This window comes from Kryptolebias marmoratus, linkage group LG5 (assembly GCF_001649575.2).
Source record: "Kryptolebias marmoratus isolate JLee-2015 linkage group LG5, ASM164957v2, whole genome shotgun sequence".
Classification (NCBI taxonomy): Eukaryota; Metazoa; Chordata; class Actinopteri; order Cyprinodontiformes; family Rivulidae; genus Kryptolebias; species Kryptolebias marmoratus.
The window spans coordinates 250391-266930 of record NC_051434.1 but is presented as its reverse complement, the minus strand read 5'-3'; the positions used below and the strand labels follow the sequence as shown (position 1 = coordinate 266930).

Here is a 16540-nt window from a genome sequence, read left to right as displayed (position 1 = left end):
GGGGGGGGGGGGGGGTTCAGTACACACAGATAATCTGGACCATCCACTCCACCTCCTCCCAGCGTGTTATCTCCTAACACTTATGGAGCATTAACGGAGCCGCACACAGCCCTTCCTGTTGTCGTGTTTCCTTTATCTCAGCTGAGGCGTCTCAATCCCTTCACCTCAGAGTTGCTCAAGTGTTTGCAGGAAAAACACCATCATTACATCCTCCTCCAGGGAGCTGGAATTCTTATTCCACTCAATTTACAGACTGAAACTCAGTATCCAAGCTCCTAATGGATTAATTTTGTGTCTTCTTTGTGTTGATTTAAAAAAAAGGCTGCCGTTGTGTTTTTTTCTTTGAGTTTGTGATTCATCACAGAAGGCTCAGCTTCATCTTCTCTGTAATGTTTTCAACCTATGACATGTCTTGTTGTGTTTTATCTGTTATCAAGAGCCACGTACATCAAAACTCGTGTGTGTGTGTGTGTGTGTGTGTGTGTGTGTTGTCTCAAGACGGTGTGATGGTTCTGTGTTTTGGTTTGAGTTTCAGCTGCATGGAGCTGATTATTTAGCATCAAACAGTTCGACTGAAGGAGTCCAGAGTTTCTGAGTGATGGCTCCTCAGACTCATCTTCAGTTGTAGCCATGACCTTTAACCCTGAACCATTCAGTTCCTAAAACACAAACTATCCTAAGACTGATTCAGAACAGGAAGTGTTCATTGAGCCTTTTTAGCTGTTATAAGGAGGATGTCAGAAAATGAAGATCAACATTCAGGAAGATTATTGTTTCTCACGTCCGTCAGCAGAAATGTGACAGAAAACATTCCCCACTTGACTTCTACTAAAATGTTTGATGTGAAGATAAAAACATCAGTTCAGTCCCATCGCTGGTGTCCCCCCATCAAGGTGTGATGTCACCTCCTCCTCTTCCAAAGGTCCAGCTGATAAACTCTTTGATGGTTGACCAAAATCTGTTCCTGTTTACTAATCTTTATAGACACGTCTCTGTGATTACATGTCAAAATATTCCATAAAACTATAGTTTTAGTCCATGTTCTCACATAAAAAATAATCACTTTTTCATGTAAATACATGTAATCATATGAAAAAACCAGTTGCTATTTGGCTTTTCAGAGTTGTGACACAATTAAGGTGCAGAAAAAACTCAGAATTTACCTTTTGTGAGACATAAAAACAAACTGGAAGCTTCTGTCTCTGCCTGCTGTTTTTATATATATTTTTATTTGACCTTTTACTGAGGGCTGTATGAATCTGGAATTATGCATTTTTACTTTCTCCTGATGTTTCATGATGGATATTCATTGTTTTTAATGAGTCTTATTTGACCTGTGGATATGAACAAATAAGCTCCTCTGGGATGTGTAGAAAACTTGAAGATAACTCTGATAATTGTGTAATAATTAGTTTAGCATAAAACAATCAGTAATAATCCTGATATCTGCTCTTTAAAGCTCAGCTGAGATCAGGATCAGACACACTCCATCATCACAACAAGTGTGTGTGTGTGTGTGTGTTCTGTAAAGTTTTATCTGATTATTGAGTGAATGTTTGGGGCTGAAATGCAGAGAAACAGATCTTTTCTGTTCATGTATGTTTATAGCAGTGTGTGTCTCCTCGGTTTGCTGTAAATAAACTCTTGTAGAGGAACACAAGTCTATGTGACTCTGAGATGAAGGTTGGAGATCAGGGTTGCTTTGGAAGTCCTATCAGACTTTAAAGGGAATGTCAGAGTTTGAGTGACGTTTCTGAGCAGATGGGAGCGAGCCAGGGTTGCTGTCTGTCAGGAGGACTGAAAGAAGATGAAAGTGTTTCTGCATCTGAGCTCTTCACATTAGCATATTAACAGATTAACCAGCAGCTAGTCAAGGTCTCCTCTCCTCAGAGATGGGTGACTTACCAGCAGTTAGTGAAGATCTCCCTTCTTTTGAGATGGACAGATGACCTCAGTGATGTGTGAGTTGCCCTCAGGTAGACAAGCTCTTCCATCCTCCCAGAAAGTTCCCAGCAGTTAGTGATGTTCTGATGTTCCCCTGTTCTCAGAGACATCCTTAGGATGCAGTCTTGGGTTCAGACAAAGAGTATGGTAAAGGGTCTGTATGCAGCACCTTTCTGGCCAACCAGGCCACTAAAAGCTTTTTACAACACAATCTGTGCCCTCATTTCCCATCCACACACATTCATACAGCACTCTGCTATATCTCTGCAAAGCTAATCTGAATAAATCATTCTTTAAACCCCAGTCATTGCTTTAGATCACATTCAAACTCTGATGGGACACAGTGGTGTATGAATGGGTTCAGTCTTGCCCAGGGACACTTGGATATGTGACTGCTGACTCTCTCATTAGAGGACGACTGCTCGACCCACTGAGCCACACAAGTCTTCGGATCTCTGCTGCCTGCTCATCTCTCCATGTTTGAAAGGAAACCAGCTGACATCAGACTGAGTGGTAAAGGGTCTCCCTTCCCTTTCATTCCTTCTCTTCTTATACCTGATTTTTCCTCCTGCCCCACATTCTCTTCTTCTAAATCTGATCTTGTAATCCTTCCTAATTACCTGTTTGAATTATTCATGCAACCTGTTTATTCCCCTGCCCCTCCATGTGTTGTCCCTGATGGACCCTGCAGCTGCCGTTCTCATTCAGAACCTCGCACCTTCTTTCATGACGCATCCGAAGCTTCATTCTACATCTGTGGAAGAAAAGCTTTAGTTTATGAAGGACAGGACAAGGACAGAAACACAGCAACTCAACAAATCCCTCACATGTTGAAACAGGTCAGAGGAGAGGTCGAGTTTTTATCACACATAACTGATTTAACCTCCTCATAGACTGCTTTCAGTTTACGTTCATACTGCACGTTTTGATCCTATCCCATCCAATACAACAGCAACATTGGTAATGTCGATATTTCGGTCAGGTTTCACACCACTACAGCCCAGTATGAGCAGCCGTTGAGGCAACAGGCGATTCAGCGTGTTGCTCCTTATATGAGATGTAAAGACAGCAGATAGTGATAAACTTCCTCTCTTTGGTGCCAATCAGAGTGGAGCATGCCCTCTTTGTGTTTCAGTACCCAGCATGCTTTGTAACCGTTTAGCTCAGTAAAACCTTTTTAGAGTTATCACATCCCATTCCGGTCCAATTACAGCAGCTCTCAGTGGATATCAGAACCAAAAGAACTGTCTGGAGGAGAACTAATGAAGACTCTTCATACACACTGAAGGACACACACAAACATATTGGAGCATGTTTCAATGACCCGATGATGTTGCCTCTGGTTGGGCAACTGGGAACCTGGTGTTATTGCAGAGGAACACAACCAAGTGAAGCAAAAGCATGAAATGAAATTAGTAACCATCTCATCAAATTCCACTAATAAAAACACAATGTATCACAGAGAGTCTCCTCTGGTTCTGGACTCAGCTCCCATCACTCGTCCACAATAATTAGCTGTAAAGCGTTCTGATCGCAGCGCGGCGCCTGCTAATTGTTTGTGTTTGCTGCCAGTTTCATTTACAGTCATGGAAGTGATTTAATGTGGAGGAATCCCTCACCAACACCACCACTTCAGGCCTCTGCTGTCTTCCTGAAGCCCAGATGAGAACCCCACCAGCTGCTCCTACCCCTGAACTCTGACCCCACAGCCCTGATCCTCATATCTCCACAGTCTCAGAGAGATTTCTGCTGATAAGTCCAGTAATTCTTCTGGTTGACTCACGTTTGATCTTCTTTTACTTCTGTGACAAACTCACGACTGATAAACTCATAAAAATGCTCCTTTGAGCTCCTCTGTAATACGTTTCTTGATAACAATCTGTAGTGAAGCTGCTCTGTAACAGTCTGTTTGTTGTTTCTAATAAGCTGCTCTGTAACAGGTTGCTGTTCTGTGATAAACAGCTGCTCTGTAACCAGCAGTTCAAACAATGAGGTGAACATCAGAGATGCAAAACTCTCTGGGTTTGGTTCTAACATGTAGCTCAGCTTCTGTGACCATTGGACCCAAACGGACCTTTAACAGAAAGAACAACCTGCAGGATGGAGGGATGAGTCTGAGCAAAAGTCAGAGAAATATCAGCTTTGTGCATTATTTTTATTGATATTTTCTCCAAGTTCTTCAGACTAATTTCTGAAAATTTAATTCAAATGTTTTACATTAAGTTTTTATTTAAATAATCTCAGCAGATAGTGGTGTCCAAATGAAAAAGAAAAAAATCAGATTTTTGTGCATCAACTTCCTTCAATCCACTCTGAACGCTGATTGTTCAGATCAGTTAATCAGTTTTTAGTTTGAGCAGCTCCTCTATGGCTCACTGAGTGCACACACACACACACACACACACACCCTCACCTACACACACACACACACACACCCCGGTTTAGTGTGTGACCTGCAGTAACTGTCACAGATTATAGTTCTCAGTATTAATTGTTGTGTGTGAATGCAGCAGAAAACCTAAAATAGCGAGTTGATGGATGTGTGTGTGGGTGGTTTTGCGTTATGGAAATGAGCAGCTGAGGTCTGAAAAGTCTTCCACCCACCATGAAAATGGTTTTTAATTCTCCTAGAATTGCTGAGTTTTACTTACTTTTTTTTCAGCTCATTTAGAGGAAATAATTGACTCATAACGACGAAGGCAGAAAAAATGAGACGGCACAGAGGAAGCTGAGAGGCAAAGAGTTTCTGTTCGACAGTTTGGGGAACTTTTCCTGCAGGCAGACACCGATTTCTGCTCTCACATCCGTATTTCACAGCACAGTCTGGGTCTGGGACCAAGGTTCCCAAGTGTCACCTAAAATCAGGAATCGTTCCACATGTGACATTAAAATGACATGTTCCTTCTTCCTGTTAAAGCTGATAAATGAAACAGGTGAACCAGTGATTTAGTCTTTTCTGCAGGGAAAGAGGTTGAACACAGAAATAGACTTTGGTTCATTAAATCTCATTGAGGTTTTATGTTTGTTAATTTGGACAACTTTTTCTTTAAAGTGGCAGCAGATTGTAAACACAAACTAGAGAAACTACAAAAAGATCACAGAGTGATTCTGAGAGCTGAACGACTCCTGAAACTTGCTGAAGAACCGGAAACTAGCAAAAGATTAGCTAAAACCTGTGTTGCATATTACAGCTCAGTACAAATCTCAGAACCTTTGTTTTCTGACATCATGGCTTCAGTTGTTTAATACACAAACCCTCCTGCTTTTATCTTCTCTGAACTTCTGAACGGGTCCTTTAAAAGTTTCTGCTGGTGAAATGTTTCAACATGCTCACAGTTTAAGCAGCTTTTCTCTTAAATTTATCCATTTTGTCAAGAAAATGAGGTGTTTCTGACTCATGTCTTCTGTTAGGAAATGAATGTAAAAGGTAGAGACCAACTCCTGCTTTAGATCAGCTCTTCGTCACATTAACACTTTCATTGCTGCTTTGACGGATGGAGCCAGTCTTCCTGAGTGTCTGAGCTTAAACATGTCCACCTGCCTCTCTGCTGAGATCAGGGTCACAGTTTGTTTGAAAGACTCTCACAGGAAGGCTGCTTTAAGAAACTTTATGTTCACGTTTATTTGTCGACTCAATGAGTCTGATAATAGAGTCATATTAATGCTGACTAACACTGAATAAAGTGCCATACTTTACATATCTGAACTTTGGAAACACTGGTATAAATGTCTTTTGAAAGGTTAGGGCTTTTTATTTTTTATTTTATTGTGTGCTTTGTATGTATTATGGACCTTGAGTCTGCAAATAAATTCTTCTCACACACAGAAATAGGGACAATAAAAAGCAAACTGTTAGTTTGGTGTTTCCAGTAAAAAGCTAAAGTTAGCAGGTTTTGAGTCGGGTCATGGGAGCAGTGGTGGGTGTTTCAGCTGCTGGGGGTCTGGATGAGTCTCAGTGTTTCTGTTCTCATGTTGCACTTGGAGTGGATCGATCCCACTCACTAACTGCTCTTTCCTCAGGCCACAGAAACAGGAAGAGCTTTGACTGGTGGGAGGAAACACAGAGAACACACTGCAATAAGGAGGAGGGAGGGATGGAGGTGATGGAGGGGTGAGATGGATGGAACGGAGGAGAGTGGGCGGAGGAGCTGCGGAGGACAGAGGTTTGGATCCAGATGTGGGCCGTTCAGCCTCAGCAGATGTATTTTATCTGATAAAATGTTCCCTCTGAGTGGTTCTGAGATCAAATCAGATGTGATCATGCTTCTGATTCTCCTTTTTCTTCAGACCAAATACTCAGGACTTTCATACAAGACAAAAACCCAAAGATTCTCTGACAAAACTGTTGTGGGTCAGGACGATCCAGAGAGTGAGGTGCAGAAGGTCCCAGCTCAGCAGAATCAGAGTCCGAGTGGCATGGAAACAAACCAGGAGTATCTTTACACTTTAACATGGATCTAAATGCAGAGACACTAAATACTGAAGCATCACTGTTGGTTTTAAAGCAAGTTTTTAAAAATGCTCAAAGGATTTATTACCTCTAAATAATTAGGAATTCATCACAAACTAAAGAAAAAAACACAGTAGTTTGTATGGTTTCTTTTTTCAAGCTTTGTTGAAAATTAGACCCAAGGATGCAGACTGACTCAAGGACTGGACAAAAAAGGAAGAACTTTAATGATGAAATAATGAAACCAAAAAGCTAACAAGTCAGTAAAACAAGATACTAGCAAACCAAGGAACAAGCAGGGAAACAACCGGTCTGAGGGGAAATGAGGGCAAGTGGATGCAGCTGAGACTGATGAGGATGAGGAACAGGTGTGAGATGAAGGGCAGGACTGAGAAACAAGGCTGACTGGCGAATGCAATGTAAACCACACAGGCCAGGAACAAGGAGGGTGTACAAAAAGAACAGTTTCAATTTAAAGACAAATAAAAATGTTGTTTTATTCTGAGCTCTGACATCAGTGTCGTCCAACGCTGAGGAGCTGATTGGTCAGTTTGTCTAACTGTTCTGTTCTGTGGCTCCTATAAAACAACCAAAACCCGAGTCAGAGCCTTGGTTACATGACAATACCTGCATCATTACACAGAAGTGCAGGAGACCTGGAAGAAGACAGTCCTCTTCTGAGAAATCTCCTATCACAACCTGAGGATGAGATCAGATCCTACCCTAAACTCTGAATGTCAGATGAACTCGGGGGTTAAATCCTGCTGTTTCACAGTTGAGGAAGTTATCAAAAATAAAGCCTATCCTGTCTAAAAGCAACCTGGAGACACCAGTTCATGCTTTCCTGGTGTTAATTTAAAATATTTCTTAACTTTATTTAAAACTGTTCAGACTCAGTTTCCAGTGTTTCTGTCTTCAGTCTGTCGGGTTTTTATTCTGACTTTTTTTTTTTCTTTCAGTTTCTTTTCAGTTTCTTTCTTTCTTTTTTTCTCTGTATCGAACAAAGTTGAGTCCCGTCCTCTGGACTATTACTTTGAAGGAGCTTTTTAGATTTTTCTACCTGGATTATTGAGCATGCATCAGGACAGTCTTTCTCTGCAGATTTTTCTTTTTTTCTCCTTCATTTTGTCACTGATGTAGTTTTGTGAATAAAAACTTTGGCCATTTTTTGTTTTGCTACAAATGTGAACTCTGTAATAAAATCCTGCAGGATTTTCTCTGTGATGTTTGTCAGATCTGATTTACTCCAAACATGTATTTAAAAACTAAAAGATTTTATACAAAAAAAAGGATTTTTTGATGCTTCAGAGGAACAGATGAGCTTGAGGCAGACAGACACAAAAAATGAACAGGTTAAGACTAAAAACTCATTGGTTTGAACAAACAATCTGACAGAATTAATTAATCCAGAAAGAATAAGTCTGACCTAATGTGCTCAGAAAACAAACCATTGCAGAGCTGCAGAACCCATGATGTGTTGTTCAGGTTTAAAGAAGCATCTAGAAGAATAGCAGTGATCAGGACATTTGGAGAGAAATATCCTGAAGGAAAGAACAGAAATGTGGTGTCGGATCGATGTTGTTCGGATGAAGAACAGCAGTTTGAAATGTTCAGTAATCACAGCAGCAGCTGCAGTGGTGCCCCTACCGTGAGCGTAGTTAAAAATACAGCTGACCCCCTCATCTCACACACACACACACACTCCCATCGCAGCCAAACTCAGCTCTGAGTGAGGAGGCCATCAGCAAACAGAGGAATGAAGCTGGATCGCTCCAGGGGAAGAACAGATCGATCCTCTCATGTATAAAACACTCCCACGCAGCAGCTAAAACATTCTGCTGCTTTATCTTCATGACCTCTGTCCTCTTTATACACTCTCACAGCAAAAAGTTTTTATTTTTCTAAATTACAGAGTTTTAAACATTTCTATTTAAAAGCTTTTTTATTACCATGAAACTCAGCTGAAGGACACAGTTTGATTCATTTTGAATCTTGACACAATACAGCATCTTTAAGGTGGTGCTTCTTTAGTTTCAAAGTCATTAAAACTCCAGAAGGTCTGGTTTAAAGCTACTAAACCTTACCTAGTCAGGGTTAGAAACTGAATCTTTTATACAGAACCAAACAGCAGCAGAAATGTCAGAGTTTCTTCAGTCATTAGTGATCCTGCAGCGTTTCTTAAATGTAAACTTTGATCTTGAACTGTTGCCAGGTAACATGATGGAGAAATACACATCAGGTGAATTATTATTTGATATAAATATTGTTTAAACTCCACAGCTTGTTTCCCACTGATTTCTCCTGTAATGATGCAGTCATGAGAGTCCGAATATTAGTCAAACCAAACAGAATCAGCTGGTCTGAGGAACTTAGAGGACAAGGTGTCCTTCTGCTGCTTCTCCGTAAAAAAAACGGACAAAGAACATTTGACCAGCTGACCACTATGAGAGTGGATCTGAAACCAGTTTCAGTGGTTCTGTCAGAGTGGAACCAGTTTCAGTTCAGATCTGAAACCAGTTTCAGTGGTTCTGTCAGAGTGGAACCAGATTCAGTTCAGATCTGAAACCAGTTTCAGTGGTTCTACCAGAATGGAACCAGTTTCAGTGGTTCTGTCAGAGTGGAACCAGTTTCAGTTTGGATCTGGAACCAGTTTCAGTTTGGATCTGGAACCAGTTTCAGTGGTTCTGTCAGAGTGGAACCAGTTTCAGTTTGGATCTGGAACCAGTTTCAGTGGTTCTGTCAGAGTGGAACCAGTCTCAGTTTGGATCTGGAACCAGTTTCAGTGGTTCTGTCAGAGTGGAACCAGTCTCAGTTTGGATCTGGAACCAGTTTTAGTGGTTTCACCCGAATGGAACCAGTTTCAGTTTGATATTGAAACCAGTTTCAGTGGTTCTGTCAGAGTGGAACCAGTTTCAGTTCAGATCTGAAACCAGTTTCAGTGGTTCTGTCAGAGTGGAACCAGTTTCAGTTCGGATCTGGAACCAGTTTCAGTGGTTCTGTCAGAGTGGAACCAGTTTCAGTTCGGATCTGGAACCAGTTTCAGTGGTTCTGTCAGAGTGGAACCAGTTTCAGTTCGGATCTGGAACCAGTTTCAGTGGTTCTGTCAGAGTGGAACCAGTTTCAGTTCGGATCTGGAACCAGTTTCAGTGGTTCTGTCAGAGTGGAACCAGTTTCAGTTCGGATCTGGAACCAGTTTCAGTGGTTCTGTCAGAGTGGAACCAGTTTCAGTTCGGATCTGGAACCAGTTTCAGTGGTTCTGTCAGAGTGGAACCAGTTTCAGTTCGGATCTGGAACCAGTTTCAGTGGTTCTGTCAGAGTGGAACCAGTTTCAGTTCGGATCTGGAACCAGTTTCAGTGGTTCTGTCAGAGTGGAACCAGTTTCAGTTCGGATCTGGAACCAGTTTCAGTGGTTCTGTCAGAGTGGAACCAGTTTCAGTTCGGATCTGGAACCAGTTTCAGTGGTTCTGTCAGAGTGGAACCAGTTTCAGTTCGGATCTGGAACCAGTTTCAGTGGTTCTGTCAGAGTGGAACCAGTTTCAGTTCGGATCTGGAACCAGTTTCAGTGGTTCTGTCAGAGTGGAACCAGTTTCAGTTCGGATCTGGAACCAGTTTCAGTGGTTCTGTCAGAGTGGAACCAGTTTCAGTTCGGATCTGGAACCAGTTTCAGTGGTTCTGTCAGAGTGGAACCAGTTTCAGTTCGGATCTGGAACCAGTTTCAGTGGTTCTGTCAGAGTGGAACCAGTTTCAGTTCGGATCTGGAACCAGTTTCAGTGGTTCTGTCAGAGTGGAACCAGTTTCAGTTCGGATCTGGAACCAGTTTCAGTGGTTCTGTCAGAGTGGAACCAGTTTCAGTTCGGATCTGGAACCAGTTTCAGTGGTTCTGTCAGAGTGGAACCAGTTTCAGTTCGGATCTGGAACCAGTTTCAGTGGTTCTGTCAGAGTGGAACCAGTTTCAGTTCGGATCTGGAACCAGTTTCAGTGGTTCTGTCAGAGTGGAACCAGTTTCAGTTCGGATCTGGAACCAGTTTCAGTGGTTCTGTCAGAGTGGAACCAGTTTCAGTTCGGATCTGGAACCAGTTTCAGTGGTTCTGTCAGAGTGGAACCAGTTTCAGTTCGGATCTGGAACCAGTTTCAGTGGTTCTGTCAGAGTGGAACCAGTTTCAGTTCGGATCTGGAACCAGTTTCAGTGGTTCTGTCAGTGTGGAACCAGTTTCAGTGGTTCCATCAGAGTGGAACCAGTTTCAGTTCAGATCTGGAGCCAGTTTCAGTGGTTCTATCTGTAAACTCCCTGAGGGTAAAATGGTCTTGTCTGAACGCTGTAAGGCTGTATTCACACCTGATAGGCCAGTAGACTCGGTTCCATTATGAACCAAAATTGGAACAGTTGTTCCATTTTCAGCTGGTGCCGTTCGCATTCACACTGCACTGAGTCAATCAGCTGGAATGTGTGTGATGAAACTGAAATGATATTTTCTTTGTGAAGTGCCTCGAGGTGACATTTGTTGTGAATTGCTGCTATATGAATAAACTGAATGAAGTTTAATGTAAAACTATTATTAATACAATGCATTGGTAAATTAATATAAAATTCAATATTTACAAAGTAAAACTTTCAAATACTATAGAAGTCCTATATTTTTATACTTTTTCTACACCTTAGCATGATATAATTTTCTGACATTGTGGTAATGGTAATGCTAGTGTAGTACAATACTACAGGCTATTACTACCTATTCTTTGCATTTTTGTCCCTGTAGAACCATGTGGGCTTAACCGCATCCATCAACTTGGATTCAGGATGTTAAAAACCTAATTTCTGCATCTTTGTGACATCCTCCAAACACGTTTCACATCCAGCACACTACATATTGTAGTCCACTTCCTGTTGAGCTGCGGGTTGATATATGTCTGTTGAGGCTTGCAACAAATCTGGAGTATCGCTGCATCTCCCACCTGTTTGGCATGGGCATCTCTGCAGCCTGTAGTGTCAACAGGTTGTTACTGCTATTAATGTGGTAATGAAACCTCTGTATATAAAACCCCTTCTCATGCAGAGCTTATGGTAATTGTCTAGGGCTTCAGGAATCGATTCGAGTTACCCCAGGTTGTGGGTGCAATTGATGATATCCATATAGGTATTATTGCACCAGCTGAGAATCCTCCAGAAGGGCGGCTGGAGGTGCCTTCTGAAGAGGTGTGATGCCCACATTTCCTTTGTTAGCCACATATTATCAGCCTGTTGCATTCTGCATAATTACTGTGAAACAGCCAATGAGGACTGGGTAGATGAAGAGCCTGCAGGTTATGTGGGGCACATCAGGGATGCTCTGTGTGCATACCTGGAACAGGAATGCTTTTGTAAATGAATGTTATATTTTTAACTCAATTTGGTGCTATTACATTTCAAAATATAGTTTTGCAACTTTGCATCTGACAGGGGTTATATGCTGCAGTTTTACAAGAAAATAAAGACAACTTGTTCATACTAGCCACAACAGCATCTAGTTCATCATATCAAGGAAATTTGTCCTTCGCGTCTCCTGAACTGCCACTTTTCCGAAGCATGTCATCTATTTCTATGTATTGTTGGCAAAGCTTTTTTACCTTAGTGCGGCTTTTTGCAACTGTGTGGGGGAATCCCAATGTCTCCATTTTCACACTAATTAGCTTGAAAACCTTGTTGTTTTTGTGAGTGGTTACAAGTAACTGCGATACATTTCCTGCTGTTGAATCGGTCTACAGTCCGCTTTCTAGGCAAACGAACTAGAGTTCGATTAAAGTGGACTAAACAGGGCTGGTGTGAATGCACCCTAAACCTCTCATGCAGCAGCAAGCAACCAAACACAAAGCATCTGCAGTTCTGAAAACGTAAAGTTAAATATGTGCTGACTTACTGTCAGCTTCAGTCTGGCTCTGTATTCTTCAGCATCTGGCCTCACAGTGTTAGTAAAATCTCTGCAGGAAGTGTTTGCATCACAATTTTTAGCTGTTTTTTTTTCTGTGAAAACCTCAGGTAATATTTACAACATCTGAAAACTGAAGTTTGGACACATTTATAGTTTAAGAAGAGGAATTTTACTGAAATGAAAAAACATTTAGGTTTTATTTCTTTTCCTTCCTGAGTCCTCTTGATGCCATCTTGCACATCTTAATTAAACAGCTGATTAGACGGAGGAAAGCAGTGAGCAAATGAAGGTGTGTGTGTGTGTCGGTGTGTGTGTGTGTGAGTGTGTGTGCGTGTCGGTGTGTGTGTGTGTGTGGGGGGGGGCTGTTAATTAAACAGGAAGGTCAGGGCTGATTTACCTTCACACTTTACTAGAGATTTTTAAAAGTTTCCGAGTGCTTCTGATTTTGTGTAACTCCATTCATGTTTAGTAAGAGAAGATTTCAGATTTTCACTTTATATTTAGAACTTAATGCTTTAAAAAAGAGTTTATATTTAGCTTTTAATTATATTTCTATTTTTATTGATGAACCTGGTGATTTCTCATGTTTTATTTGAGAAGATGTTTATTAAAAATTGCATGTTTGGTTGTTGTTTTGGAAGTTAGGAGACACTATCATTGATTCCTGGTAATATTTTACACATTTGTGAGTTCTGTTCCACAGAGTGGGCTGTGTGTGTGTGTGTGGGGTGGGCGGGGGGGAGTGGAAAACCTCATCCATCTCCTTGATAGACCAACTGTTCCTCATCACATGAGGTCACACACACACACATCTCTGAAAGCATTTTAACTGCGGTGTGCTTTGACCATGGCTCTGCCAACAAAGAAAACACTTAATCAGCTATGCCCCCCCCCCCCACACACACACACACACTGTTATTTCCATTAAACTCTGCAGCCGTTTTATTAACTTTAAACCTGAATCTATAGGTCTGAGAGGGTTCCTTTACACATATCTACATTTGTTTCTGTTACCGCCACTGAAAAGATTTCTCTTTAAGTCCAGGAAAATAAATAAATTATTCAGGTGATAATAGACAGGTAAATTACTCACCTTTCGACTGAGCATGTGCTGTGTGTAGCGAGGCACAGAGAGCCCACCTCCACCCAGGTGAGCCTATAAACAAACAACTGGGCCCTAAGAACCTCGCACATTTAAAGGGACAGAAACTCAAAGACCTTTGGACCTTTTTGATTTCAGCAGTCGAGGTCTTGATGTTCAGCTGAGATCAAACAGAAAATCTGTTCCTCAGTGGTTTAGAAGTCAAAAATATGGATGACGACATGATGCAAAAGTCATTGTAGATCTATGCTTACATGCACTTCCTAGTTTAGTAAATATTACAAAGTCAAATAAAACCAGTAAATGTTTGACAAAAAACCAACCTGAAGATTTTGTAAAAGTGTTGTAAAAGCAGAGTTGTACAGGAATGTTTAGTGTTCACTCAAAGGAGTTCAGAGACAGTGATGCTGAATGAATAGTCCTCTCTGCACATGTGCACGTGCATGCACTCCTTCCAGAACAGCAGTGAATAAAACACACCTCTCCCTGTCCCGGCTCACTCTAAGTGACACTAATAAGCTTGTCGTCCCGGGTTCAGGAGGCGCCTGATTACCCTTGACCTCCTGCTTCGACACCATATTAGATTGAATGAACACCCCCTCCTCCCCCCGTTCTCCTCTGCTGAACTTAAGGATACGCAGCACTGCTCATTTATCTTCACTGTGAGGTATCAGATTTATCTGGCTGATTTGTCCGTATCTGGGTCACAGTCCTAATGAAAATGACAGATTCAGAAGAGACGAATAAAGATAGAACGTCATTAGAAGAAGAGACTGGAGCAGATTTCAATCACTGATTCAAACGAGTCAAATCAAACCGGGGTGTCACAGCAGGCTGCAGGAGGAAGATTACACTGCTTCATTTCTATAGGCAGGCCTATTTAACACACACACACACGAGCAGATTCTGAGGACACAGAACCATCCTGCAGCGGGTTGTGTTTAGGTTTATGTGAGGATTTGTGTAATTTTGTGTGCATGTGTTGTTCTGTGTGTGTGTGCACATTTGAGCATCACAGTCATCTGCATAATAACCATATCAGCCACAAGTCAGCAAACATGTTTGCATGTGAATGTCAAGCACATTCAGGTCGAGCCCTCACAGAATGAGCCTGTGTGTGTGTGTGTGTGTGTGTGTGTTCCTGCCTTTCACAGTCTGCTGAAATAAAATTCCTACTTCAAGCTCTGAATGAACGCAGCTTAGATAAGAGAAGTAATATTGATTTGTAATGTAGCTGAAGGTTACACTCTCACACTCGTCCATCCCTCCTCATTAGGGACGCTCAGGAGTTATTGTGCACCGCCTGCAGGTCCACATGACGACAAACAAGTTTACAACTGTACCTTTAATGGAAACAAACATGTTTACATCTGTGTCACAATAACATCTATGATGCTTGAAAGGAATAAACTAAATATAAATTATGGTTCCCAATATGAATTCTAATGAAACTAAATTTATTTCTGAATCTTAACATAGAAGCTTTTGTCAGATCTGAGTGAAGCTGATCAGTTTGCATTAGAGTGAAAATAAAAGACGGAAGAATCTCATTTGCACCACTTTAAATCTTTTAGGTTTTAATTTTTGAAGCCAAAAGAAATGCCTAGATGAAGGTTCTGTCCTGGTCCTTCTCAGCTGTCTTTCTTTTATATAATAATTGTTGTGATGTAAGAAAAGTATTTAATGTACTTTATCTACTATATTATCTGCTGTGCCAAACTTTGATTTATTTAACCTAAATAATATTTTCTTTGATGAAAATTCACAAAAACAAAAAGTCGACATTGATGCTTCAGACAAGCAGAGAAAGTCAGAATGAGGACTGTGACTGTTGTTCATCTAAACCAGCTTTAAATCTGATGTGTGTGTGAATCTAAAGTGAGCCTTTTTCAGGGTTATTAATATTTATTAATGTGTGCTGTCAGGGAGGCAAAGAAACAATTCATTGCTCACATCTATCGCATTAAGTGCTTCATGCTTTATTAATGAGCATGTTTAAGGTTGGAGCGGAGAACAGAAGACCGAAGCACGAACTGTAAATTCATTCCTCCCACAAAGCCAGAAACTTTCTTAAAGTCATTTGGAAAGTTAATGAAATTTCGATTCCTTGACTTTTAACTTTTCATTCATTTAAAAAAAGAAACTGCATAATCATTAATTTTTAATTTTCACTTATCTGATTGGATTCATAACAAGGTTTCTTCTTCCTAATTTGGACCCATCTTCACACAAGGAAATCCTCTTCCTGAAGGTTTTTATTCTCTGAAGGTGGACCTTATTTTTTCTGTCTGTCAGTGCATTTAACACATTTATTCGTCATTCTGTCAGACTGAAACCGTTCTTCTCTTCGTACAGCTCTGCATTTCTGGTGTCTCCAGCAGAACCACCGGTCACAGACTGAGCATGTAGTTGTACAATCCATCCGTCTTTAATCTCAGGTGTTTTAATGTAGCATGTGTTCCTTAATCTTAACAGGAGTTAGGGTCTGTGTACGTCTTGGACAACTTCAGCATATTTCCTGTATATTTCTTGTATTTTTTCTGATAAATTGTGTTTTCTTTCTGCAGCGTGTCCTTTGGGTTCCTACAAGATGACATCCAGGCAGCAGGAGTGTTTTCCCTGCCCGGCTAACAGCGTTGCTGAGGAAGAAGGATCTGTGGTGTGTGTGTGTGAGGAAGACCACTTTAGGACACCTCTGGATAATCCCTCTGCACCCTGCACACGTAAGGAAATGTTTTCATCATTTCATTCTGATTATTTTGCTTTTATCAGCTCATTATCTCAGCTGCCCATTCAGTCGTTTTATAAATGTGTTTTTTCCTTTTCTATTCATTGAAATCAGTTTATTTTTATTCGTCCTTCACCCCATATCTTCTTAACCTGCTCATCTTCTTCATCCCATCATCTCTTTGTCTGACCTGCTCCATCCATTCCCCCTCCTCTTCCTCATGTCCCCTCTTCCATCTCACCCCCTTCATATCTCCGTCACCTCAGCCTGGACTTGTTGAATCTTTAAATTAATCCTGATTACTGACCAGAAATTAATCAATAGCACAGGACAGCACTCACTGTGAGTTTGTAGAAACATCTTCAGAAGCTCTTGAATTGTTTCAACATTTCACCTGGCTGAAATCACAT

General features: G+C 41.1%; 1 protein-coding gene across 1 annotated transcript in view; it reads left to right on the top strand.

Annotated features, from left to right (window-relative positions):
• LOC108249348 (ephrin type-A receptor 7) overlaps positions 1-16540 on the top strand; it is a 114752-nt gene that overhangs the window by 67024 nt on the left and 31188 nt on the right. The window contains exon 4 of the mRNA XM_017438687.3: positions 15970-16125. Within this exon, the coding sequence (XP_017294176.1) occupies positions 15970-16125 (156 nt within the window). The remainder of the gene's footprint in view (positions 1-15969; positions 16126-16540) is intronic.